This window comes from Gopherus flavomarginatus, chromosome 10 (genome assembly GCF_025201925.1).
Source record: "Gopherus flavomarginatus isolate rGopFla2 chromosome 10, rGopFla2.mat.asm, whole genome shotgun sequence".
Lineage (NCBI taxonomy): Eukaryota > Metazoa > Chordata > Testudines > Testudinidae > Gopherus > Gopherus flavomarginatus.
Genome location: NC_066626.1, coordinates 50,470,981 through 50,498,786, shown reverse-complemented (window position 1 = coordinate 50,498,786; position 27,806 = coordinate 50,470,981). Strand labels below are relative to the sequence as shown.

General features: G+C 40.4%; 1 protein-coding gene across 5 annotated transcripts in view; it reads left to right on the top strand.

Moving 5' to 3' along the window:
* The window catches only part of TANC1 (tetratricopeptide repeat, ankyrin repeat and coiled-coil containing 1), a 197,949-nt gene that overhangs the window by 65,518 nt on the left and 104,625 nt on the right, over positions 1 to 27,806 (top strand). For 4 of the 5 annotated variants that reach the window (XM_050969154.1, XM_050969158.1, XM_050969155.1 and 1 more), the window contains one exon: positions 14,530 to 14,733. In XM_050969154.1, coding sequence (XP_050825111.1) covers positions 14,530 to 14,733 — 204 coding nt within the window. Of the gene's footprint in view, positions 1 to 7,639; positions 7,671 to 13,115; positions 13,155 to 14,529; positions 14,734 to 27,806 lie in introns of all 5 variants that reach the window. The other variant, XM_050969156.1, reaches the window with a different exon arrangement.

The window sequence follows — 27,806 nt, the reverse complement described above, 5'->3', positions numbered from 1 at the left end:
TCCTCGGCCCTCTGCCAGGAAGCTCTCAGCCTCTGGCAGTATTGTATAGCCCACGACATGTCCCTGAAGGCTTTCCACCTGCCAGGCACCAACAACATGCAGGCTGATCGCTTGAGCAGGGTTTTCTCCTCCCAACATGAGTGGTCGCTTCACCTGGAGGTCTCTCATCAACTCTTCTGAGAGTGGGGCACTCCCCAAGTAGACCTGTTTGCGACTCGACAGAACCACCGTTGCCATGGGTTCTGCTCCGGGGGTGGGGTGGGGAGGTGGAGGAGAGCCCAGGGCTGGGGCAGCAGGGGGTGCCGGTGGAGGGGGCAGAGCCCAGGGCTGGGGTAGCAGGGGGGTGTATGGGTGGGGGGGCACTGGTGGGGGGGAGCCCAGAGATGAAGCAGCATGGAATGTGGGGATGGGAGAGCCCAGGGCTGGGGTGGATCGGTGGGGAGGGGGAGAGCCCAGGGCTGGGACGGCAGGGGGCATGCGGATCGGGCGGGGGGAAAAATCCAGGGCTGGGGCGGCAGGAGGGTGCGGGTGGGAGAGTCTAGGTCTGGGGTGGGGCAGCCGAAATTTTTTTGCTTGGAGCGCCAAAAAACTTAGAGCCAGCCCCGTACCTAAGGCCTCTGGTTTTCTTCCTTTGTGGGTTTTTTAAAAAAAGCAAAACAAAATAGGCCCCAGTCCTGCTTCAGGAATCGGCTGACCTCTGGTATTCTTTGCTTTCCTTGGGCTTAGCAGCTCTTTAGTCCTTGGTGGCAGGAGTCTGCATTCACTTTCTCCAGATGGTGCAGCTAAGGTATAGGGCAGAGGTCCCCAATCTGTGGAGCGTGTCTCCCTAGGGGGAGCGCAGAGGACTATTTTTGGGGGCTTCTGGCTAGCCTCCCTGGAGGTCAGAGAGGGAGCACCACCCAGCTCCGCTCCTAGCCCTGGCCGTTGGTTCTAGCTGCTGGCCCCGGCCACCGGCCCCATCCCTGGGGCTCTGCTCCTGGCGTGGCCCCGCATCCCCAGCGCTCCGGCCCCAGCCCCAACCTTGGCTCTCTTACCCTGTTCATGCTCCTTCTGGAGCTGTGGCTGGAGGGGCACGACAAGGGAGGTGCGGGGTAAAAAGTTTGGGGACCACTGGTGTAGGGGAACCTGGTGCCTGTCCCTAACCTAGGCTTCAGTCCCAGACTACACACTGGAGTGCCATCCACTCTGACTGAAAGGTTCCAATCCGCCCATCTTGAGGCCTACTTCCTTCTTTGTCTCCATGGCCCTTTCCATCATCCCTCCTGGGCTGAATGCTTCCCCACTTCTCTCCTCAGGCGTCTTTAGGCTAAATTCCACTTCTCTGCCTCCATTTCCATGCTTCCTCCTTAACCACTGTAGAGAGCCTCTAACACAATTGGCATGAATCAAGAGCTTTTTTTATATAGCTCCAGTAGGCGGTCACATGACCCTTCTGCCACATGCTCTAGCTGGTGACTGTAACTGTCTAAACTCAGTCCTTAAATGGGGCTGCCTCCCTAGAAGAGAGATGCTGGCTATGCCCGTGCTTACACGACCAGCACACTGTTACATACTTAATGTTCAGAGGTTTAAGCAAAAATAAACATTTAATTATGGAAATGGATATTTTTATAGAGTTTTAGATATTAAGTTTATTTAAAAGTTATTTAAAAATATTACAGATATCCATTGGTTTTTCCTTTTGGTCTCCTATACTGCCTTCTCTTCACTAGTATATGTTTTTGTTTTCTTTTGTTTTCACTTAAACATGCTACACTATTGTTCCATGTAAGGAATAGACTATATTTAGGAAAACTCAGTTTTTGAATATAATTATCCAAATAAATAATAGCACTGGATGCAGAATATAGTTATATTAGACTGAAGCTTGACCAGTCAGTGAGAAGAAGGGTGACTTCTTTTAAAAACTTCACATACAGACCAGTCAGTTATTTCAGTTAGTTTTTTAGTAACATGAGCAGTGATGTTCCGTTGACCCCCATATCAGGCCTGAAGGAACAAGAATAATGGAAGTATTGTGCTTAGTGTGCACTGTTCTTCCTGCAGAAAATCTCATCAAAGTTTCACATCAAGTGTAGCACAAAGCATACATGAAAACTGCATTGATTTTAGTGAAAATTGGTGTCATTTGTGGGTTGTTTTTTGCATTTAATTTTTCTTTGTCATTTTATATTGTGTCCAAAGCAACCAAGATATGCCACAGAAAGAAAACACACTGTAATAACCTAATAAGTTTCACAAAGGTATAGAATCTGAGGAAAACAAGAATCAGATTGAAGTTTTTGGCTGTTTGTGAATGGACATCATAATGTTTATTGGACACCAGTAAATCTAGTGATTTGAATCTTTTATTTTTTTTACAAGTGTTCTGTATCTGTTAAATCTATCAAAGGTTCTTCTTAGTTTAAGATTTTACCTTCTTAGTTTTCAGTTTCACTTACCCTGTTATTTATCATCCTAGTCTCTTTATATAAACATCTTTGACCTAAATGTATAATATAATATAGAATAAGTATTTGAGTGTGCAGAATGTAATGATTAACGTTTTTACTTTTAGTAGTAAGTTCTGTTGTGCTTGAAATAGTCAAACACCTTTTTGATATATTCTGAAGGATAAATCAGGTAAAAAGTGTGTTTTGTCAAAAAACAATCATACTTGTGTTGAGCAAATGTTATGTGAGGTTGGAAAGTAGATTTTAATTGAAAAACTTGGACATTGCTCTCATTTTAATACCTTTTTTTGAAAAAAAAAATGCAGTGACTGTTGTGCTTTTTGGGCATTTGCTTTGGAGTCTTTAGTTTTGATTGCTAAAATAATGTCCAGTCATATTGTTTTGCTTCTCCTCCTCCATTTAGGATTATTTTAGTCTAGGCCACAATTAAAAGCGTGGCCTACAGTACAGGCACAGCACTTGAATACCAAATACAAATGCACCTAAATTTGCTGATGTGATAATTTTGTTTAATCGTAGCTAAATTGCCACTTTCATTTATAATAAAGCGCAACGGAGTTGTTTGGCAAGCAAAAAATTATTTATTAGGCCACCTACTTAGTCCTTTAAAAAGAAAAGTTGCACCTTTTTGAGAAGACTTCTCTGTAACAGTAAGGATTTGTGTCTCAGCTGAAGCTGTTTATGTGGAATGTGTATTTGACCCTCACCTTCCCTACCTTCCCTATGTGATCTCTCATTAAACATCAGTGTTTGATTAACACTTGTAACTAAGCCAACAGTAAGTAGGGCTTCAGATACCCTTTCATCAAATTCAGGGTTTGCAGAATCATTAAATAAAATATGTTTGCATTTTAAAAGTAAATCCGCAAATTCAGTTTGCTTTTGGTATGTAAGCCCTGTATGCTAGGCTTTGAATTTTAAGTGAAAAGGGTCTGTCTTGTGCATGCAGTTTTGATACCATTAGTGGAATGTTGAACTTGTGCTGGAATCCTTTTAAGTTTTAGTGTGACTTTTTTAGTCAGTCTTCTAAAAATGTCTCACAACAGAAGATGCTTTGTTTCATGCTAAAATATGGAGCTGTTTTTGATTATTCTGCAACACTTTGCCCATTTTCTGTGGCTGTTGGCTATTATTTAAGAGTTTAGTACAGTGACTTTTTTTGCTGAGCAAGTAGGTATTTTGTGTGGTGAAGCAATTCTTTTTTCCAGAAACTAACTCCAAAGAGATCTTCTAAGTCCCAAAACTAGCTTTGATATTTGGGTATTCACAAGCAATAATTATTTCAAATGCCCTAATTTCTATTTCTCACTTCAATTTCTTTTAAAAATAGTTGTCTTTTTTTTTTTTAAAGGAAACAATTTTTGCTAATTCAAAAACCTCCGTTACTGTTTGTGGTTCAGATTTGGGGCTGTTGGAGAATTAATCAGTGGGCGGGAAGTAGATATTGAGGATGAACAAATGGGTTCAGATAAAAACAGACTGGTACAGATTTTCGTCTAGCCATTGAACTTCTCGTTTTAAGGTTTGCCCTGGGCTGGTTCTGATTTAATTCACTTTTACTGCAGTCCAGGTGCCTAACTCCTGATGAGTCTTCTCCTCACAGGCTAGGTCCTTCCTTTGTCTTGTCCCTCCATACTTTGGTGTGACAGGAAAACATGTAGTTGGATGATTTCCCCACCTCACCCCTCAGAGGTGTCTCTTAGGTGACAGAAGTTAGTTTTCTTTTCCCAGGGCCAGGGCCTCATGCCTTGGGCAATGAGTTAGGGGTAACTTCTCCAATTCCATAGTGTTGATAATGTTGTTGGTGGGAGTGGGTCTCTGGTTCCTAAGGGTGGGGACCTGATGCTCTAGTGCCTCAAAATCTTTAGGTAGTGCTCTGGAAGCAAATTCTCCTCCCCATTCCCTAACCGTGGTCTGGAGTGAGTCTCTTGGTCCTGGGGACAAAGGCCTGATAGTCTGTCCTCTCCTGTCCCAGGCAACAGTCTTACCTGCTGTGAGTTGCCTGGGTTTAATTTAAAAAAGATGAAATCTCTGTAAGAGACAACTGAAGCTTTGTTATCAGCATACAATGATTAAAAAAATAGGTGTGTAGAAAACAGATGGACCATGCCGCCCTACCCCATATACCAGGGGTTCCCAAACTGGGGGTTGGGACCCCTCAGGGGGTCACAAGGTTGTTATACTGGGGGTTGCGAGCTGTCAGCCTCCATCCCAAACCCCGCTTTGCCTCGAGCATTTATAATGGTGTTAAATATGTAAAAAAAAAAAATTTAATTTATATGGGGGATCGCTCTCAGAAGCTTGCTATGTGAAAGGTGTCACCAATACAAAAGTTTGAGAACCATTGCTATATATTGTCACCTGTTCATTCCCATGAAGAAAAAAATCAGGATGGGGGTGAAATGTGAAGCAAATTGGGTTTAAAAAAATCATATTTGAACCTTCAGTAATATTTCTGGCACCTGGAATTTAGAGATTCTGATGGCACACTCTTTGGGGTTTGAAATAGCATCTGACAGTGGCATGTTATGAGGGAAACCAAATCTCTTTTCTTCAGCACTCAGAGTTCCCCACAAATCTGTGGAATCTCTTTTCTCCTCTGTGTGCACCCATTAGTGGGCGTTTTATTTATTTTTATATATATATATATATATATATATATAAATATATATATATATATATATATATAAATATAAATCATGAAGAATCTCATTCAGCTGCATGAGACTGTTTTTAGCAAAGTAGAAAGTACTTCAGAATGTTGGATAATCCTGTCTGCTTAGGTAGTATTGATCAATGGTATCGTATGGGCACACAGTCTGTTAATTTGTAGCTTTCTGGGAAGTCTCTTCACTGTTCACTTAGAACTTTTACAGAGATGTCATTGAACTATTGGTGGCAGGAGAATAGAAACCATATGCAAAGAAGGCTAAATGAACTGTTACTGGTTTTTATGATGTTCACAATCATGCTCTCTCCTGCTCTCCGAAATATAACTTTTGTCCTGTCTTAACCAAAACCATGTATTAGTGCTTCAATAAAAATTAAAAATAAATAGGTACATCTCCTTTATTTATTTATCTCCTAGAACTGGAAGGGACCCTGAAGGGTCATCGAGTCCAGCCCCCTGCCTTCACTAGCAGGACCAAGTACTGATTTTGCCCCAGATCCTTAAGTGGCCCCCTCAAGGATTGAACGCACAATCCTGGGTTTAGCAGGCCAATGCTCAAACCACTGAGCTATCCCTCGCCCCATCCACTGAGCTATCCCTCCCCACTTCCAGCCAGCGAAGGAATTACTGTAATAATAATCAGAGAGAGAGAGAGAGAGAGAGAGAGGTGGGGTTTCAGACTATAGTATCTCCCCCAGTATTTTATACTGTAAAGTAACTTGAGAAAATATATCTTAAAAAATAGACTACAGTGATTATCTGTGGATACCAAAACTCCAGCAAAAATTGCAGCCAGAGTTCCCTTGCTTCCTAAAGGCTGGGGAAAAGGTATAGGTCTTGCATGTGCTGTGAAGGCTAATAAAACTTATGCTGAGTCAGTAAAGCCACAACTGTGAGGTCTAAAGGTCTGGAATTATGACAGAGTTCCAGGTTATTTAGGATATTATAAGTCAACATCTTAAAATCAACCAGGAAGCCAATAAACAACCATTGTGGATGGTAGAACACAAGTTTAATGTGCTTGTGAAAAGACATGCCACTTACCATGAAAAAGATAAAGTATCAGAGAAAAAGCAGACCTTGCCACCTTGCTTGTTCCAATGCTCTTCAATACTCCTGAGGGCATTCTGCTGCAAAATATTAAAAATTCTGCTTACAATATTTTAAAATTCAGCAAATTTTATTTGTCAAATAAACGTGGAGGCTCCAGCATGGCATTGGGGAGCACAGGCCACTGACTGCACAGAGCTGGGAGATCACTGTCCAGCTCCCGCCTCCCTCGCCCCCCGCCAGGATACATACTCAGCAGTGAGGCTGCACTCAACCCTGACACAGCGCAAGGACTGGGCCGGCCCCAGAAACACCCCAGATCCCTGCCACTCTGTGTGGGTGCATCAGGTGTGGGCAGGCAGGCTCAGCAAGGCAGGATCCAAGTGTGGGGGGATCCAGGTGTTGGTTGAGAGGATTCTGTGTGGGTGCAGTCTGGGTGTAGGTGGCTCAGTGGGGGATCCGTGTGTGTGTGGGAATCTGGATGCACAGGGGTTTGTTGGGGGGTTCTGGGTGCAATGGTAATGGGACTCTGCAGGGGTATCTGGGTGTGGAGGGTCTAGATGCTGGGGGAGTGGGACTCAGAGGGGTGAGGATTCAGGTGCAGCTGGTTGGGGCTTGGTGAGATGGGGATCCGGGTGCGGGTGGCTCGTTAGGGTGGTGCAGGGGGAGTGGGGCTTGGTGGGAGGGCCTGCGTATGAAGGGGTCTGGATGCTCGAGGATAGGGCAGATGGAGGAGTAGCTCACTCTACAGGGATTCCTCCCCATACGACTGAGGAGCAATGGGTGCAGGAAGTGGTGGTAGTGGGGAGTTTTGCAGAGCTTTCTGCAGCCAGGGGAGAAATCTGCGAGTGGGTCTGATCTGGCCCTGGATACCGTGCAGGGGAAGAGGAAGTCCCGTCCTCTCCAGCCCAGCCAGGACTAGCAGCTGAACATAGCACAGAGTAGGAGCCACCAGCTAGGTCTTCCCCAGTCCCATCCCCTGCCCCACAGTGATTTACATCTGTGCTGGATGCCCTAGACACCCAAAACATACTGCTCGGGAAGGTCGCATGACTAGTCTGTGGCTTCCCTTTGCTTCCTCACAGAGAAGTCATTTTTCTGTGGGGAAGCAAACAAATCTGTGGGGGACATAAATTCTGCACATGCGCAGTAGTTCAGGTTTCCCCCAGGAGTAAATAATGGACTTGACATCATCTATACTTTGTATGCATGAACTCACAAATAAAGAAAATGATAGGTTCCTGCTGCAAAGATCTTATAACATAAGGCAAACACTATGGGATAAACCATTTTCTACCATGAGTTGTCCCATTGCCCTGTGCCTTGTATTAGTGTTTGCAGGATTAGCTCCTAAACTATCTTTAACATAAGGGATTGGAAATAAAGGAAGGGGGATATGGGAAGTTGAGGGTTTCAACTGTGAATAACAGAAGAGATCTAAGTGTAATTTTTTTTTTCCCCCTAGCTTACTTGGAGCATTTAGCATGTTAATGCAGGTATGTTCAAAATCTGGTTTTTTAAATGTACTGGTCATATTTAAGATAAAAAGATTGTCCTTTATTGAACATCATCTTAGATCAAAAGAGTTTTACAGGAAAGATCTGTAATTGGTTTGGTAGAATGCACGCTACAAGGAGGACTGGTAACTGCAATTTTGAAGGTTTGCATAGTTTCTGCCCCCAGTCCCTTGGGATATATTTTTTTGTGTGTGCGCGCACTGTGGTTTTTTTATTTTATTTTATTTTTTTCAAACATTTGCTTTGTCTCCTAACAAGAGACTATGGCACTATACATTAGAAAGGTGATATATATAAATAAAGCGAGGGGCACAGAATTTCTACTGTTATGGCCTATTTTTACATCCTTTCCATATGGCAAGAAGATTGTTTTTGTTTTTTTCTTATGTGGCCTGTGAGCCTGTCTCAGTTCAGCAGATGTGGCAGATTTTCATTAACTTAATCTTTGGTGTTTGAAACTAGGATCCTCTTCTTGAAAGTGATAATAATTAGAATACCAAAGTCTCTTCCACACTATACAGCTTGTATATAGAATGGGGAAAATAAAATGGTTTTATTATGCTTAATCTTGAAATATATACCAAAAAAGCCTGTAAAGGTTTTCATTCCTGTTATTCTCTGTTTTCAATAGGATTAGATAAAGCACTTAGTTTTAAGTCTGTTAAAATTCAAGTTCTTCATTAAGTATAATAAGTCTTACAGAATCATTACATTGTGGTCAGTTATCTTCATCTTTTTAATTTTTTAATTGTTTTAGTCTCTTAAAATTGTTAATCTTATTAAACATTTTAGCTGCATCTCAATATGTCAGTAGGATTTGAGTTTAATTTTCAAGCCATCCCCCCCTCATTTTTTTTTTAAATTTTGGCAGTTTCCATGGTTACTTTGACCACTGAATAGGACCTCCTAGTTCCTTGTGATTCATGCCCATGGAACTATGTTGGCTAGAGACACCTTGGTAATGGAAATGTGTACAAATAAAAGGTTTATAAAATAGAGAATGTGATTTCACAGAAGTACTTGTCCTTGTTTAAAGTTTGACATTATTAGAAAACTTGTAGGCTGTCACCTTTCGGTTATTCCAGGACTGGTGTGCAGACACTGGGCTGGAGAAGTAAAAGATAAAAATATCTAACACTGTGAAAACATGAAGCTAAAATTATTTTCATTAGTTTTAAAATGATGGGTAAGTGATTGTATCTTTTAATATGTATCAGTTTTTGGCAACTGGTTACATCCTGGGATACATGTGCAAACTGGTGTTTTGGCAGTGATTATTTATGCATTTCTGAAGTGCTCATCTCTCTAACATGTAGGTGCTTTCTAGAAAGCAGGAAAGTATTATCTCTCTCTCCCCTTTGTGGTCATTAATTTTGAATCTGTACTATCACCAGTCTGTACATCCATCTCTGAAGACTGCTAGTGGAGTTGCAAGAAACTAAACCAGGGGTCTCAAACTCCCGGCCCATGGGCCATCTGCAGCCCAAGAACCTCCCCAATGTGGCCAGAAGGGACCCAGCAATTTTGGGGCCAGTCTCTCCCTTGGCCTTGCTGCCGGCCCCAGGTGCTCCCCCGACCCTTTGTGTCGCCCGGGGCTCCACCCACCACCGGCAGCGCAGTGGAGCTGAGTGGCTTCCTGCGCACTCACTTCAGTGGCTGCCAGCCCCTCCCTGTGGCACCAGGGCAGGGCTGTGCCTCCACATGCTGTTCCCGCCCCAAGGTCCCCTGCGGCCAATGGGAAGCTGCGGGGGCAGTGCCTGAGTACAGCAGTGCATGGAGAACTCCTGGCCCTCCTGGCCTTGGAACCCCAGGTAAGCGCCGCACCCCCGACCCCCTCCCAGAGCCTGCACCCCTCCTCACACACACCCCCAGGCCCAAAATTCCCTCAGAGACCCTGCACCCCCTCCTCACATACCCCGTCCTGGCTCCAAATTCCCTCTCAGAGCCTGCACCCCCTTCCCACCCCCCCCTCCCACCCAGACCCTGCACCCCCTCCCCTTCCCCACATATCCCCTTCTGCCCCCAAACTCCCTCCCAGAGCCTGCACCCCAATACCCTACGCCAGACCTCCTCCCCAACCCAAACTCCCTCCCAGAGCCTTAGGCAGGTGAGGGGCGGAGTTTGGGGGGACAGAGTTTGGGGCGGCATGAGTAACATGATTGGCACACTGGGAGAATTTGGGGACTGGCAATTGCCCTAAGGTAAATTGAGTTTGAGATCCATGAACTAAACAATTTACTGCTTCAGAATAGTGTATTTATTTTTCTTTGGCATTAACACTCTGCATCACTTCAGATCTGACAGTAGTGCCAGTTTATAACAAATATATAAATATCATCAGTGAAACATGCGACATTCACTGAGAACATTTCGTTTATTTGAAACACTGAAAATGCTAATTTATTTTCTGCCGGCAAATTTGCATTCTGAATTACTTGGTATTTGTTGTACTGCAATTTCGAATACCTGATTTGGTTTGCTTGTCTGTATTTCAAATACTACTTGTGTTGATGTTTAAAGACCACTAAATTAAATAGTGCTGTCTCTTTCCTACATTTCCCCGGGCAGGGCGTATTCCTGAACAATCTGCCCAGCACATTTTTGTTGTCCTTTCTTTTGCAAGTGTCTAGCCATTATAGTTATTGCATACAAACTGGCAAATTGAAGTGGCATTGGTGCCAGGGCACCGTGACTCTTGTTCCACAAGGAAACTGCTTTAAGATGATATGTAGATTGGCATGGGGCAATTGTTTAAGAACAATCAAACAGCTAGAATGCATTGTATATGATGGGTTGGCAGCCTTTCAGAAGTGGTGTGCCAAGTCTTAATTTATTCACTCTGATTTAAGGTTTCGCGTGCCAGTCATGCATTTTAACGTTTTTAGAAGGTCTCTTTCTGTAAGTCTATAATATATAACTAAACTATTATATGTAAAGTAAATAAGGTTTTTTAAATGTTTAAGGAGCTTCATTTAAAATTAAATTAAAATGCAGAGCCCCCCGGACGGGTGGCCAGGACCCAGGCAGTGTGAGTGCCACTGAAAATCAGCTCGCATGCCGCCTTCGGCACACGTGCCATAGGTTGCCTACCCCTGGTATATGACATTTGGTAGAAATGAATAAAATGCCTCAGAACTGATTCTTATACCTGTTTTAACTTTTCACTGTCGTCAAAATTGGTTAATGGGGTGCTAGCAGATAGCAACCAATCTGGAAGCAGGATTTTCATACCCAGTTATTTGTCTTTCTCCCCTTTGGCGTCAACTATGCCAATTATTTGAAAATACGATATGAAAGTTCTACCTTTCCTGAAACTAACCATTCCACGGGTCCAGTCCCTGCTTGTACTGTTTGAAGGGCCTTACAGGGGGTACAAGGCTTTCAGAAATGTCATTTCCCTAGGGGATTAGAGGCCCTTACAAGCCTCTCTCACCTCAGAGGAACTTTGGGTATGCTGTAGCCAAGCCATGTCTATGCTCTGGGGCAGAGTTCAGGAGGCCTTAATTGATGAGATCTGTTGGGCTGCCTTCTTTGCTAGGTTCATACCTTTTTGAGAAATTACTAGCTGAATTGCTTGCATCAGGTAATGCAGCCTTTCATCAGTGGGTTTTTGGAGCAGCTGGAGGGCTGATTTTTTCCTGGGGTATTTTGCTCCCCTCTGACTGTGCTCCTTCCCCATTGTTCCTAATGGTCTCCCCTTTTAGCTTAGCCTGTCTTAGTTTCTCAAGGGCTGTTTTCCCTCCTGGATACTAAAACTTGCTAGTCAAACCCATTTATCCGTAGTGGTGGCAGTTACATAGAGTGAGGTAAGAGAAATTAGTTTTGTTTTCCTATTCCCCCCCGCCCCCAAAATGTAACTCTTGTTTCATTATGGCAACAATGCACTCAGTGTCTTAGGGAGCAAGGATCTGTGAATGAACATAAGTGAGAGCTTGCTGTCAAGTTGAGAGAGCTTGAGTGCGGATAGAAGGGTTTCTGTGTTTTAATTTTGTGTTGCACTTGAAATCCAAGTAATGAAAATCTGTTCTGTGCTGCTATCCCAACAGACACGATCATAGGAGTAATCAAAGTAAATTATCAGCAGCATACTGCTATAATAAAAATTGCTGAGACAGAATGATCTTATGTAAAAATGTTAAAACTTTTTGTAAAGTTACTGTTGTAGCCAAATTTATTTATCACATAATTTGATTGAAGATAGTTCTAGTGATCAGATGTTTTCCTGTTTTTTTGTTTTGTTGTTTCCTGCAAGAGGAAAAACTTTGTTCCTTTTTCTGTATGTGTTGTCTTTTTTTGCACTCTTGTCACCCCAATCACAGCTGGAATGCTTGCACAATTTCCAGATTGCAGCCTCTGTAACATGTCTAGTGAAAACCTTAGCAACAATGTCAATATTTTCAAATTGCAGTTATCTATATTTGCATTTTGCTTGCTTGCTCACTCACTTTTTTCCTTTATCCAAAGACATAAAAGGAATGTGAGCTCCTCCTTCTCTGTGTATCCTACATACAAAAAACCACTAATTTTATATTCACTGGTTTTGTCTTTAAGGTTATAAATGAGCCTGTCACATCTAATCTAAATCTGTATTTAGAGTACCAGTTGCCAAGGTTGATGTGCAATAGATGCAGAGTTGATACTAAAAGTGTGGGTTGGATTTTCAAAAGTGCTTAAGGGAGTTAGCTGCCATTGAAAGTCAGTGGAAATTAATTGCATAGTTCCTTTAGGTGCTTTTGAAAGTCTCACCCTGTGAAGTTATAAATCTGTAAATTAAAATCACTAGTGTTTTGTTTCATTATTTCTTTGGAAATATCTTTTTTACACACAGTGTGTTTCAACTTGCTACACACTGAAGTGTCTCTTCTAGTTCACAGAGGGTTTTGAGCCAGTAGCAAAGCTTCAACAATAGTCATGAAAGGCACTTTAGATAAATGTAATTGTATATTTTCCTTGGTTTTTACAATTTCTATTCTTTGTTGTGACTGAACTGAAACTCAATCCCTAAAAAGTGTACTAGCAGTTCTAGCTTTGTTGGGATAGAAGATTGAGAGGTGCTGAAGATAAACTCAGCATTAGGAAGGTGGTATGTTAGCCTGCTATTGTGTTTTAGGACTTACAACTCAGTGAGAGAACTTTGAAATCCAGAGTGAAGTTCTTGCAGTTCACTCATCCTACAAAGATAAAGCACATATCTCACTGTGTAATTCCTAGAGGTAAAGTTTGAGAACAGGGTAAGATCTGTATGAACCAGACTTCTTGAGATGCACTCATTTTTGGAAATAGGAAACTACTGTGGATTTAGAACTTTTTGCCTGTTACATGATTGTGCTGAAGAGCAGTTATCGCTAATGTCCATGTGTGCTGTTTCAAAGCTTGCTAGTTGAATTGACAAAATTATCCCATTTTTTTCTCCTCCAAATCTAGGAAGATTACATACTCTCTACAGTTTTGTAATTAAAAATCGTAAGAGGTTTTCTTATGATACAGTATGGGAATACAAGAAGATGCTTTAAAGATAATATTAATAGACTGTATCTGATGGAAAGTGCCGAGGAGCAGCTGTTTAAAGGGTTGTAGGTCTTGATGGCTACAAAATGAACAGGAAACTTGACCAAACAAGGTCTGAATCTAATTGAAATATTACCTTATTGTAAGGAAATAAACTTGATATGAGGAATTGGTAATTCAAAAGAAGCATCTGTTTTCTCCATAACTCTAATTTATCAGGTTCTTTTATGGCAACCATCCTTGTGGTAGCAATGTGCCTTGACTATGGTAGCTGAGCATATAGGCCAAACTTTACTCTGGACTTTTCTTTCTCCCTCGTTTGTCAGGATATATATAATATTTTTGCTTTACTTTTTATTTTTGCGAGACTGGTTCACTTTTAACTGTAATTTTTAGTTTAAAATTATCAATTTTTTATTATTCACAATTTCATTAATTCATAATGTCTTCGTTAGGAAATAAAATATCAGATGCATTTTGGTATAAAGCGTTGTTTTTGACTTTTATTGATTTCTGTTTGAAACACTGAGGCCTGCATTACTAATATGGCCATACACATCTGGCTTGTCTGCCTTGCCTTCTGTTTTCCTTGCTTCATTGTTGTGAGCAGTCAGGCTTTTGAAATGTATAGCAATCCGGTCTGCTGTTGGACTAAAATCTTTTTTCTTGATAGGTTTCCCCTCTATTAGATATGCACACTGATTTGTCATTGTGTTGTGAACCAACAATTTTTTATTTTTTCTTAAATAAAAAAAACATTTATCAAAGCCCACGTTTTGGATTTCACAGATATAAGCAGAAAAAAAGGCAGATCAAATTTGGATTTGCCAACTTTGAGTGTCCCTTCCTGTAGACCTTCTTTCATAAGATTGTTCATGGCATACATTGAAAACTCTTTCAGATTTCCACTGTAGTTGTGATTTTACAGACAAGCATGTCTTTCAGGGCATCACAGCAGTTGTAAAATACTTTTTCGGCTGTAGAAATGTTTGTGTTTTATTGTTGTAATGTGGTTTTGCCTCAAAGGGTAAAATCTAAATGATAGTAATCTTATCTAAAAGCTTGTTTTCTGAATGATGATAGAAACAAAATTCTGTTTACTTGCTCTCCCTTCTGTGTATTTGCGAGGCTTTTTGTTGATGCCTAGATACTATAGTGATAGGAATGTTATAGAGAGGTGCTCTTTTTCCCACCATGGTAAGAGTGGTCTAGTAGACTTTTGTTCGTGGATGTGCATGTTTGTACCAATGTTGTAGGCTATATTTCAGTGTAATAGTCTCACGTTTATTTCAGTGCATTTGGTAAATCACAAACAACATTTTATTTTCAGCAGGTGACTCCTGCCCAGAGAATGCACTGCACGTTGTTGCGACATCTGGCTACAGTGCAGATTCTCCCATTGGTAATCAGCCTGTACCTGAGGATATGTATAGACTAAACTTGACTAAAGGAGTCTCAATGTCTTTGCCATCATCACCTTTGCTGCCTCGCCAGTCTTACTTGATGCAAACAAGATCAAACAAAAAATCCCCAGGTAAAACTTAATTGATAAACTAAAATATATTTGTAATATTTCATATCCAGAGCATTATAAAGTTTTTTTTTTCCTATTTAAAATGGTGTTAATAAAGCTACTGTAATGAAACCAGGAGAAATTGATGTGTGTTTGTATGAGCCTACGGAAGGACATAAACAACTTGTGTTCAAATGGAATATTTTCTTCCTTTCAAAAAGCACAGAATTGTTCTAGCTGGTTAAAGTTTAATACAAAATCTATTTGCCTTGAAATGTCATCTGAATATATTTGAAAATTTAATTGTTAGAGTATGAGTTAGCTATAAATCTGTATTCTATTTTTGCTTGATTTTTAAGTGTGGTAGTGACTATATAGTGTCATTGTAACATTCATTTAGTGATGGCGGTAGATGCATGTTTAATTTGAGAATGATCTTTACTGTTTGTAGCTACTGTTTATTTTCCCAAATAAATAAATGGATGTAAAATTTTAAGCTGTTGAAATCACGTCAACTAATTTACTACTAAGAATACAAATTTTGAGAAGTAATGCGCATGTATATGTCTCTTACTAAATTAGGTATATTCTCTAGTTTCCTTTTTATCTGCATTCTGTGGATTTCAATCATTCCAACACACTAGCATCACTTGAATTCGGATGGCTTGACATCAGATGAAGCTTTCCAAACTGCTGGTATCTAGGGAGATAGGGAATGGTTTTGAAGTTCTGTTGTCTTAGTATTTGTATCTGTGAACTTGAGCATCATGACAAAAAATTGTTAGGTTGTCAGTACAATAAATGCTTCTTGGCAACAAGCCATGATATGTAAAAATGAAAGAGTAATATTTGTTTAAAAGGTTATCAGACAAGTATTCCAAAATACTATTAGGGTTTTTAACAAATATTCTTAGAGGATTTACTTACATTATCTAAAATTCTTCACCATCCCAGTCCTTCTTGTAACTCTTTTCTCTTGATGTTTAAAGTACCGTGTTAGCTTTAAAATTCAGGTAAAATTACTGAACCAGGAAATAGCATATTTCAGTTCTGTATGATTTTACAAATGACTGTATATTGACTTAAAGATCTTGGCCCCACTGAAGTCCGTGGGAATTTTGCCCCCTAGTTTTGAACTGTTGGGAAAAGTTAACTGTATTTCGGAAAGATCCAGTGTTTTTAAGGTATCTCAAAATTATGTGATCTAATGCAAAGTTGTGATGGAGTAGGGGCTATCTGCATGGGGGATGGGAGAGCAGGGGAGGACTTTAGGGGATGGACAATACCTGAGCCTGTAATGTGAGCTAGGCAGGGGGGATGGGAGGTCAACACTTTTGCCCGGGAAGCTAGACAAAGGAAGGGGCCGGCTGGAGGGAGTTAGTTTCAGTTTCGGTTTTGGGCTGGGTGGTGGGAAGTCAGGATTTCCTAAGCTGGGATCCAAGCACCCTGAACCCCCAGAAGGACTCGATTGAGGGGTCCTGACTGTACCAACAAGCTCTGCTGTAACCTGCATTCCTGTTGTCCAGTAAACCTTCTGTTTTACTGGCTGGCTGAGAGTCACTGAGAGTCCCAGGAAGAGGGGTGCAGGGTCGGACTCCCCCTCACTCCGTGACAAAAGTGACTGCAATTATTATGCTTAGTGTAATAGACTACTTATCAAGGTGGATAAAAATCAGTGATTTAAAAAAAAAATTAAATCTGATTTTTTTTATTTGAATCGGATTTTTTTATAAAATACTTTTTGAGGAAAAAACTTATCTAAAGATAGTTTTAATTATGATCCATGATGAGATATCTTTGAACTATAATGTAATAGAGATTTTAAATTCTAATTCAATAGTATGAGACAATATATTCATGTAATGTTTAAGAAAAGTTTTGTAAATTAGTTCCAATAGTTCATGGATTAGGGACCCAATTTTATGGGTTTCCAGGGGCTTCTGTATAGATTATTTAGATTAATCTTCCTATCTACTTAATGGGACTCAGTGCTCAGTCTAGAAGATGCCATCAGAGATGCTTAGACCCATCTACACTGGCAAATTTCTGCGCAGTAAAGTGGCTTTCTGCGCTGTAACTCCCGAGGTGTGCACGCTGCCAAGCCACTTAGTGTATAGAAACTGCGCATTTGTCGCGCTCTAAAAAAACCCACCCAGACAAGAGGCATAGAGTTTTCTGCACTGGGGCTACAGCGCTGCGGTGCCAGTGTAAACACTGTGGTGACTACAGTGCTGCTATTGGCCTCCAGGAGGTGTCTCACAATGCCTGTTCTCAGCTCTCTGGTCATTGATTTGAACTCTACTGCCCTGCCCTCAGGTGACCAGCCGTCATCCTCATCCTGTACTTCCTTTGCAAATTTGAATGTCTCCTTCCTGTTTGCTCAGTCATGTGGGCAGTGGTCTCAGAACATCTTTCCAGGTGGCCATGCCTGCTCCACGCACCAGGCGATCCCCCACTTGGAGCAATATCGAGCTGCTGGACCTCATCAGCATTTGGGGAGAGGAGCTGTGCAGTCCCAGCTGCGCTCCAGCCGTAGGAATTATGATAACTATGGACAGATTTCACGATGCAGGATAGAAAGGGCCATGGTTGGGACATGTTGCAGTGTAGGGTAAAAGTGAAGGAGCTGCGGAACACCTACCACAGGGCGAAGGAGGCAAATCGCTGCTCCGGTCCTGTGCCCATGAGCTGCTGGTTCTACAAAGAGATCGATGCAATGCCTGGTGGTGACCCTACTTCCACTGTGAAGACCCCTATGAATACTTTGTTGGCTCATGTGCTAGTTGAGAGTGGACCGAGCCAGGAGAAGGAAATCTTGGACAAAGATGGGGAGGGGAACCCAGAGGCAGAGGATGGCTCAGATGTCCCTCGACCCCCTCCACCTTCCCACAAGTCTTAGTAGCAAAAGAGAGAAAGGTGCTCTGTGGGAGAGCTGCCCAGGGTGCACCGCTCCAAATAGCGTTGCAAGTGCGATCACGCTATTGCGCAGATAGTTCTCAGTGTAAACATACAATAACAGTTTGCGTTCTGCACTCTCTGAGCTGTACTGTAACTGCCAGCGCTGTAACTTTGACAGTGTAGAGTGCCCTTAGTTTTTCAGTTCTCAAACTGTGGATTTGTGTCTCCAGAACTAACATGCTTGTTAACAGCAAAAATGTTTTTAAATAAATAATGTATAGAGGTGAGAAATAACAGACCTCAACCCGATTGTTTCTCTGCAAATTTTTGTACACAGAGTCAATCTCTTATCTCTCTCTCTAAAAGTGCAAAGTTTCAGAATGTTCAATGAATAGAAGATTGTTGGGGACAGAATAGATCTGGACAAGGAGAAGAAGTCTGGAGATAAATGTGAGAAGGGAAGGACAGGCAGTAGAAACAACAGTGAAACTGTTTGAGCAGCATATTCCAGAAGTCTTGAGGTCTTTCTGAGTGTAGCCTTCACTGATTTGAGATCTGCCACACCATTCTCTCACTAGAAAGGAAAACCTATAATGGCAGCAGGCTGTAAAAGAGAGCCAGCTTGGGAATAAGAACCATTCAAGGAAATATATGTTTGCTGATGATGTTTTAAAGAAAGTCACGCCAGGGAACTGGAGGAAGTCACTTAAGCACTTGAATTCAGAGACTGTTGAAGTGATGATCTCATTTTTAACAGCAGTAGCTTCTGCTGCTGGCGTAAAAAGAATATTTTCTTCCTTTGCACCAATTCTTTTTAAATTGAGAAGTAGTTTGGGACCTGAAAAAGCAGGAAAACTTGTTGTTCTTTTCCAGATTATGAACAAACAGGAAAATGAAGGTGAAGACTACTGAGTTAGATGCAGAAGCCAATACTTTAATTTCTCATGTTGACCTGACGTAGTTAAAAAACAAAAATTAAATTGACTATTTCATTTAACTATTTTAGTTAAAAACAATTTTAACAAAAACAAACCTGATTTTAAAAAACTTGAATGTTTGAGTAAATTCAATAATTCATATGCTTGTTTTGTTAAAATGTTGTATGTTTGCTGTTGAAGAAAAAAATGCAGACTACGTAACATTGTTATTTTAGTTAAATAAAACAATTTAAATGTCTGTCTGGTGGTGATGTTCTCCTAAAACAGAATGGCAAGAAAATCCTCCAAATATTCATGAATAGCCTCTTGAACTGGAGATTAGTTCACCTCCCAGTGACTTCATAAATACCTGCTTCAGTTACCTTTGGTGAATCAATCATTCATTTTCTGGTATAGCTGTAAAGCTAATCTGAAAAATTTTCAAAATAAGCAACTTAAAAAATATATAGTGTGTACCTTCTAAAAATGAAACCTGTATCTATCTGAGTTGTGAAGAATATGTACTGAGCTTATAACAACCAATAAGAATGTACTTTTTATGTAGAAATCCATAATTAAATCGAGTCTTCCTGACTAGTGATTTTAATCAATTTGATTTAAATCAAATCCACTCTGCTGCATATTGTTTTGTTTACCCTGTGACTTTCTCACACACAAGTGTTAACTCATTCAAAACATGTAGAAATCTCAAGAAATCCTTTTGTCTTATTCTTTTGTTTGAGTGTATCACAGTGGAGTGATTTTGAAGTTGTTAGAAATACTGCCTGTCATTTGAAAGCTAGCAGCTGTTAAAATATTTTTCATTAGTGGATACCGCGCCATTGTTCCATAGGAATATTCTGGACATATACATTATCCTGTGGGTATTGGAGACCTGGTATACTATTCCTTTTGAATGCTGGAGAATTTAAACTGGCAAAGGAGGAAGATTTTGTATAAATGATCTGTCATCTGGGATGGGGCAATAAGAGATGAAGAGGATTCTAGCAGTATGGCTTTCACAGCCTTTTCAGTGTTGTTGTATCAGCAGTGTATATAGCATGGTGATATTCCCATCTCAGAATGTGGTTGACTGAAAACGGAGATAGAAGTGAGGAGTGTACAGAAGAAGATGTTTTTGTTTTGTGTTTTTGTTTTTCTGTTTTGTTTTTAAAAAAGAACAACAAACCATAGTTGAATATAATCAAATGTTGGGGGAGATGGCGGAAGCAAATTTTAATCAAATAAAGTGATACCTGTCTCCCAGTAAAGTGGGATAGGTACGTCAGAACTGCCAAATGGTTTGTTTATTTTGTCTGTGATTTTGTTATCAAATGTAAGATGTGGCCCTGTACTGCTATAATTGGTCACATGTCTTAGGAGTGCTTTTCTAAACTAGCTGGGGCTTATATGTGGATTTCTTAAATTGAAACTCCATTCAATGTCTGGCTAAATAACATATCTGAGTCTTGAAACTCTTAATTTACATTGGTCTGTTTTAGGAATAGAACAGCTGTATTGTAGCCAGCATTTTATGGACTGACTTTCTTACCTTGTACCATGTCTGTATACATTAATAATATGAAACCCATAGGGTAAAAATGTAAATTTGAGTTGTCCAGGATGTAAAACAGACTTGTCTTATTTTTTATGTGCTCCTGCCATCACACGGTTATAAATCACAATTTAAAACTTTCAGCAATATTGGTAACTTTCTCTTCGTGTGTAGGAACATTTGGTCGGCACTTATGTTCAAGAAAATGACAGTGTTTTTGTCTCTCTTTATTTAAAGTAAATTTGCATACTTTATTTTAGCATATGTTTATGTGTACTTTAGTACAGTCTTTTTCCAGTCCCACTGCTGTATTTACTGATAAAATAACATTTAGTTTGCTGGTTAAGGACACTAAAGACATTTTTATACATAAAAGTACTTGCATAGATAAATAGTTTTAAAATAATTTGTGGAGACCCAATCTGACCTACAGTGTTTTCTATAAAGTAATGATACATCTTTGTGTCATTTGAATTGTTTTTCAATTAAAACTCAGTCACAGAACGAGACTTCAGTTTGAGACGTCTGAAACAAAGAAAAGTTCAATGTAAAACAGTTTGGCAGCAGCTGTCTCCTTCCTTCCCAGTCTCTCATCTCTTTCCCTTTCCTTCCCATCTCCTTTCTGTCTTGGCTTTTTTGGATGTTTCCTAACACCTGTTAATATAATGGTGACTCCAGGCCTTCTTGATGGTGCATGCAATGCTGGAGTCAGACATCTTTCTGAACAGACACTGCATCAAGCATCCTGTGTTCAAAACCTCAGCACTTTGACTGGAGATGGAGAGCCCATTTCTTTCCTACTCTCTTCTTTCTCTCCCATGATAGTCTTAAATTGTGTGGGAAAACTGGGGTCTCAGTTGTTATAGTTTGGCTTAGTGTTATCTAATTAAACAGGAATAAATTAAGTTTAAATGTGGGGTGTGGGGGAGAGAGAAAGAAAGGCAGGACAGTAATGTGGGTCTCATAGACTCATGGTCCAGATGGGACCACTGTGGTCATCTAGTCTGACCTGCACATTGCAGGCCACAGAACCTCACCCAGCCACTCCTGAAATAGATGCCTAACCACTTGGCTGAGTTACTGAAGTTATCAAATCATGGTTTAGTCACTTCAAGTTATAGAGAATTCACCATTTACGCTAGTTAAACCCGCAAGTGACCCATGCTCCATTCTGCAGAAGAAGGTGAAAAACTCCCAGGGTCTCTGCCAGTCTGACCCAGGGGAGAATTCCTTTCTCACCGCAAATATGGCGATCAGTTAGACCCTGAGCATGTCGCAAGACCCATTAGGTAGATACCTGGAAAAGAATTCTCTGTAGTAACTCAGAGCCCTCCACATCTAGTGTCCTGCCTCCAACTGTTGGAGATTTTTGCTACTGACAATCACTGGCCACATGCCATCCCCTCTATAAACTTATCAAGCTCAGTCTTCAAGCCAGTTAGGTTTTTTGACCCCACTGCTCCCCTTGGAAGGCTGTTCCGAACTTTGCTTCTCTTCTGGTTAGAAACCCTCACCTAATTTCAAGCCTAAACTTGTTGATGGTCAGGTTATATCCATTTGTTCTTGTGTCCACATTGGCGCTTAACTTAAATAACTTCTTTCCCTCCCTTGTATTTTTCTCTCTGATATATTCATAGAGAGCAATCATATTTCTCCTCAGCTGTACCTGACCACCTAGCATAGCTGCCTCAGAATGAACCTGATGTGGTTCAATGCTCCTGCTTCTTCAAGAAACTGGAAGGCTGGGAGCCTGTGATGACCCCATTGATGAGCACAGAAAACACTCCTCTTGTTGGGCTTTTCTTTCCCTCCGTAAGAACCCAGTTGACCTGACACTGCAGGAGTTCCTGAAACTGGACAAGGAATGAATGAGAAACATGATTAAAAAGCAAATCTCTCAAAGTGATGGAATTTAAAGAAGAATCAAAGTGTTCATGTTTTGATATTGAGGTCTCCTAGGCCCCTGATATTGCCTGTGTGTGGCGTCTGCCTTGTGTATACACTTTCTGGAGCTGCTAGTAGTTCAGGTCCCTTTTCATGCAAGGCTCAAAGGGATGTATACTTATAAACAAAGGGGGAGATTTTCGGAATCACGTTAAGGGATTTTAGGACCACAATTACCATTAACTTGGAATGCTTCACCTTGGCTTTCAAAGAGATTTGTGTTCCTAAATCTCTTACATGACTCTGAAAACCTCCTTTTGAAATGATTTTCTGTCTCACGTTGACACACATCTCCTCCCAGCCTTCTTTTGGTTAGTCTAAATTAGCCAAGCTATTTGAGTCTCCTCTCAAAGTAGGTTTTCCATTCCTCAGATCATCCTCATGGCCCTTCTGTAAGGACCTAATTTATATAGGGTGACCAGATGTCCCGATTTTTATAGGGACAGTCCTGATATTTGGGACTTTTTCTAATATAGGTGCCAATTACACCATCCTGATTTTTCACACTTGTTATCTGGTCACCCTAAACTTAAACCTAAAGAAAGAAGGCACTGTAGAGAAAGCTAGCACTTGACTATTCTGTTGTGTTAAAGATACTGCAAAAGTGTCAAAGCTGAGTGAATTCAGGTAATCTGCTGTCATATAGAGTTATAGCACAACACTTGAAAGCGACAGTCATGACCAAAATTTAGGTTTTATTTACAAAATTATATATAGGGAACTATATAAATCCAAACAAAATATTTTAGTTGAAATTAACACCTTCATGGAAAGAAGTGTTACCTGTGTTTTCCACGTGGCATGTATTATCCCTTCTATCCTGAACACTTTCCTAATTCATATGGGATATTTAGCTTCAAGGTTGTTCTGTTTTCTTCTAATTTATTTAGACTTTATTGAATTGACTTGCTCCCCTTTACTAACCTAAATGACATTTTGGTTGTGGCAATCTCTTTCAGTCCATATATTCCTCTTTGCAGTACTGTACTACATATGGCATTATGAAGAGACAAGCTTAATCTCTCCAGGGTGGAAAGATTAATGAAAGATGTAGTTATAGTGTGTGAAGTATGTGTTACTTCAAAGAATTAAAGGATTCCTTTCCATCATATGTATGGTTTTGATGCCTATAATGTTGTAATTAACAATTCTGTTTTTTGACCAATCTATGCTGGGGAGGGGATGAGAGAAATGTGACAGATGTTAGCATGTTGTTTAATGTATTACTGGAAGGTGCTTGAATACCATTGTGATGAAGGCAGAATAAAAACCTATACAGAAAGCACTGGCATTTAAAGCTGTATTTGCCAGCAAGTATTTAGACTGCAGCTCCAACTAAATGAGGTGTAGGTCTACTAATCGGGCTAAACCGTGTTGAAAGAGTGTTCAGGTATATGCAGGGGCTGTTTAAAAATACACACACTGAAAAATACCCTGGTTCCTTAGCACTGTTGGAGCCCCAGTATACACAGGCTTTGTGGGGTGAGTCAAAGGAAATATTTTTTTTTAACAAGTTCACTTCTGAGGTTTGTATATACAGAAACAAGCCCCCCCCCTCTGTTTGTTTAATATCAGACACTGTTATAAAACATATAGTGTATCAAGCAGCTACGTACATGATGGTTTTTTTTGTTTGCTTCACTATGGAAGACTATATTATCCTTTTTGATGGGCATGTGGAAATCCTATTAGTGTTAAGCATACATCAAGAGGAGGCTATACACTGACATCTGTTAATGAAACAGTATGCCTGTCTTTGGTGTGCTTTTCTAATCTTGGTATTAGATTTGATTTGTGTGTACTTTGGGGTTACACTAAGGTCACTAGTACAGTAGCTACAACAGGGTTTTTAGTTGTTTTTATTTTAATATTGGTGGATATGAACTTAGAGCTTGTGAAAGATTCTGCATTGAGAACTATGGAGGTAAAGACCTCTTCTCTTCCCCACTACCAAAAAGACAGAGCACAAGACATGGCAGGGAAAGTTTCTTACTACTGTGCCTCATCCCTAATTTGCAGGCTTGAAATTGCGTTAGTAAAATTATGTCCTTTTGTGATGAGATGACATGCTGGGAACTGTACTGAGATCAAAGTCATTTCATCTAAGGCATGAAATAGTCAGCAGGTAATAATGTTCATTCACTAGACTTGGGCAGGAACTTGGATATGAAAAACTAATTTCCATAGTTTAGAAAGTGCATTGTTATTGGACCAGCATGTTTCCTCCACAATGGAGACGTCTTCCACTGTATGGAGAACACGAAGTCAGTATTTTTTAAACTGTAGTCCACAAACCACCAGTGGTCCACTGAGCACTTGTGGATCATGTGGGGCTGGCTGCTGTACTCCTCTCTTACATCTGCTGCTTTAAATATGTTGGTCTATAAGGTGCCACAGAACTCTTTGCTGCTTTTACAGATCCAGACTAACACGGCTACCTCTCTGATACTTTAAATATCCGGTCTCACTGACCTATGTGGTATTCTCCTGTCTGTGAAGTGAGTATGGTCTCAGTAAAAAGCTTGGACTCCTACCTTTCAGCTGCTTCTATAGGAGGGCCAAGTGTAGCAACATCCTCTGGGGAACACTGTAGCCAGGGCTAAGATTGAGCCAGTACATGGGCTTTATGGCATACCAGTATCTCTCTGCAATGACTGTATTTTTCTTCAGAATCTCAGTTTTTATTTTTGAAAAAGTGGCTGTTGTGCTTGCAGAGAAAGCTGAAAAATATGAACAGTGTGTACTTGATGCAGAGATGTTTATTGGTCAAAGCGCACAGCTCTGAAATGTATGTCGTCATTCATTTTAATGAGATGTTAACTCAGATTCCCAGACATGATAACTTAAATACTAACACTGTTAACTATTTTATTCCTCATGTAAGAAAGGAAAGGCTTGATTACAGAGCTCCACTATTTGCTGTGTCTGAGGTCTTGTTTTGGTGTCACAAGTGGATGGTGTATGGAGATAGCACCACTATTTTTTTTTTTTTTTTTTTGTTCCTCAGTCAAGAAAGCCAAGCCTTCAGAGCTTCATAGAGTCCCTGAGCATATCCAAGAACTGTCAAAGAGAAGCCAGTGTGGCTCAGGAAGCTTGCAGAATCATATTTTGAGTATCTGTAAAAAAAAAATTGCTATCGGCATCTCATTTTGGTTAATCACATGGCTCAACCTTAGCTAGTGAGCAGAGCCTGGTGAACATCACTACCTTTTTTCCTTCCTCTCTTGCAATTCAAGCCCAGATGGTAGTCATAAGAAGAGGGGACAGAGAAACCACAGCTTAAGTGGGAAAAGAGCCAAGAATTGCTGGTGAAACTGAAGTTCCTGGTTCATTTTGAACTAGGAACTTCCTTAATACAGTACTTTGGAGAGGAGGTTGGGAGGAGCCTGGGAGAGGAAGTAAAATGATAAAAGATGGTGAGGTGAATTTGTTTTGTAAAGGAAGTTTAACATTAACGAAAAAACATTAAATTATGTGCAGGTACACAAAGTAATCTTCAAAGGGATGATATGGAATTATGTATTTAATAATAATTGGGAAGTGAAATAGGAACTCAAGTGCATTTTGAATGGATGAGTAGATTACTGAGAGGTTATCAGACTTCACTATAGAGCGGATCAGAATGGTAAATGGGCCATCATTGATATCTTGGACTTTTCTTTGGCCAGTTCCTCATACTGCAGTGATAATAGTGCTCCAGACTTGAACTAGGGAAAAGCCAAATAATGTCTTCAAAGACATTAAACAAATGCAATTCACCTTTCAGGAGGAGCAAATCTCCTCCTGTCACCCCATTACAAATATAAAAAGAAAATTTTGTTTGAGCAGAACGTGCTGAAAGTTGTAACGAAGAAGACTAAGAGGACCGTTCCACACACTTCAGAGGTGAGCTATCTGTTTTAGGCCCCAGTCCTGTATGTATTTCCTCATGTGTTTAACTTTACACATGGGAGCAGTCCCTTCTGGTTACAAGGGGCTGTGGTGTATTTGCAGGGCATTAGGACTTTTCATAGATTATATTAATTTTTCTTAAAGGCTGGAAAGAACTGGAGATGGTCTTCTAGTCTGATGTCATTCATGACACTGTCCATAGAACTTCCCCCAGTAATTCCTCCATTAAGCTCATAACTTTTCTTTTAGATATTGCATCTTTTAAAAAAATATCCAGACCTTCCCTGGGATTTGAGCTCAAGATCTTTGGCACTGTGAGAGAGCACAAGATCTGTACAGATCACCAGACTACCTCTGTTATTAAATCCAAAGAAGTCTTGCTGATTTTTGGGTTGATGAGTTGCCCACCGAGTATCTTTTCATGTCAACATAACCTGGGAAAATCTAGTAGGTTGGAAAATGGAGCTCACAACAAGGGTGGAGGGGTCAGTATTTTATGTATCTCCCGCTTTTAAAGTAAGAAGCTCCGAAAACTCTTATAATTGGCATGTATGCAGCATTAAATGATGCATTCTGGAGCATCACAGCTAAGTGGAACTGGCCAGTCGGGAATTTGCAGAATATTTGTTAGATCTTAGTGTGCCCAATACTTTTCTTACCATGATTGGTTGCAATATTCAACACGATACTTGAGTTAACAGAATTTTCATTTTACATTTACGATTCACTTTTGAATGGTTTATCTTTGAGCCACAGTTAAACTCTACTAATGTGTCCCTTTGTAGAGTAGTATACTAAAGTTTATTACCATTTGCCGCTCTTCCCTGTATTAATTCAGTGTATCTGTGTGGGGCTGTAAGCATTGCTAGACAGTTTAAACTCGCTAAAGAAAAACCGTTATTTCAACGAGTCCCAACTGCTCTGCAGCTGAAAAGTGAAATCAAGATGTTAAAATATACTCTGAGGATATTTCAATTCTGAATTGTCACTTGACAGGCTCTTGCTTATTAATCTGGTTCTGATTAGAATGTTTTCTCTTTGTTTTTCTGCTTTGCTCTATCTAATTATAGTGCTATTTGCAGTTGAGAGTTGAATTACTGTCTTCCGAAAGGAAGTGGTTGTTTCTGAGGAATGCATTTTGAGTTGCTTCCATATCACAATTTTTAAAGTGATGAAATAGCACCCTCTGGTGGTAATTTATAACTGAACATTTTATTTATTTTTTTTATTTATAAAATTTACTCACGTACTCCTTGGGCACAAACAGATTTATTTTTAATTACTAAATTAATTTTCCAATCCATAAACTCCTGAAGCACAGATTAGGATGTAAATATATTCAACAATCTCCACCCCGAGTGGAAGTCTGAAGGAAGAGGCCATGTCATGAAAGTCTGCAGTATGTGAAGTTGTGGAATGAAATGCTCCTTCCAGAGCATCCAGTTTTCAGGCCCTAATCACTGAAATCTAGACTTCCCATCTGATCTCAATTGTTGCATCATAGACAGAAAGGTGGTCTCTCACTGGGCCAGTACTCTTTCTTTAAGACAGGTTTCAGAGTAGGAGCCATGTTAGTCTGTATCAGCAAAAAGAACAGGAGTACTTGTGGCACCTTAGAGACTAACATTTATTTGAGCATAAGCTTTCGTGGGCTACAAGTACTCCTGTTCTTTTTGTTTCTTTAAGAGCACTTTCAAAACCTTGAATTACACCTGGAAATAAAAAAAAAAGTCAACAGAGTCTTCAGGGAATTGGTGTAATATGGTCTGATGCTGATGCTACCATGCAGATGAGCAGGATCATTCTGCATAAAATGCAGATTGAGTGGCCTTCAATGGCAGCCCCATTGATTACATTACAATAACCAAAGCAGAAGGTCACAAAGGCAT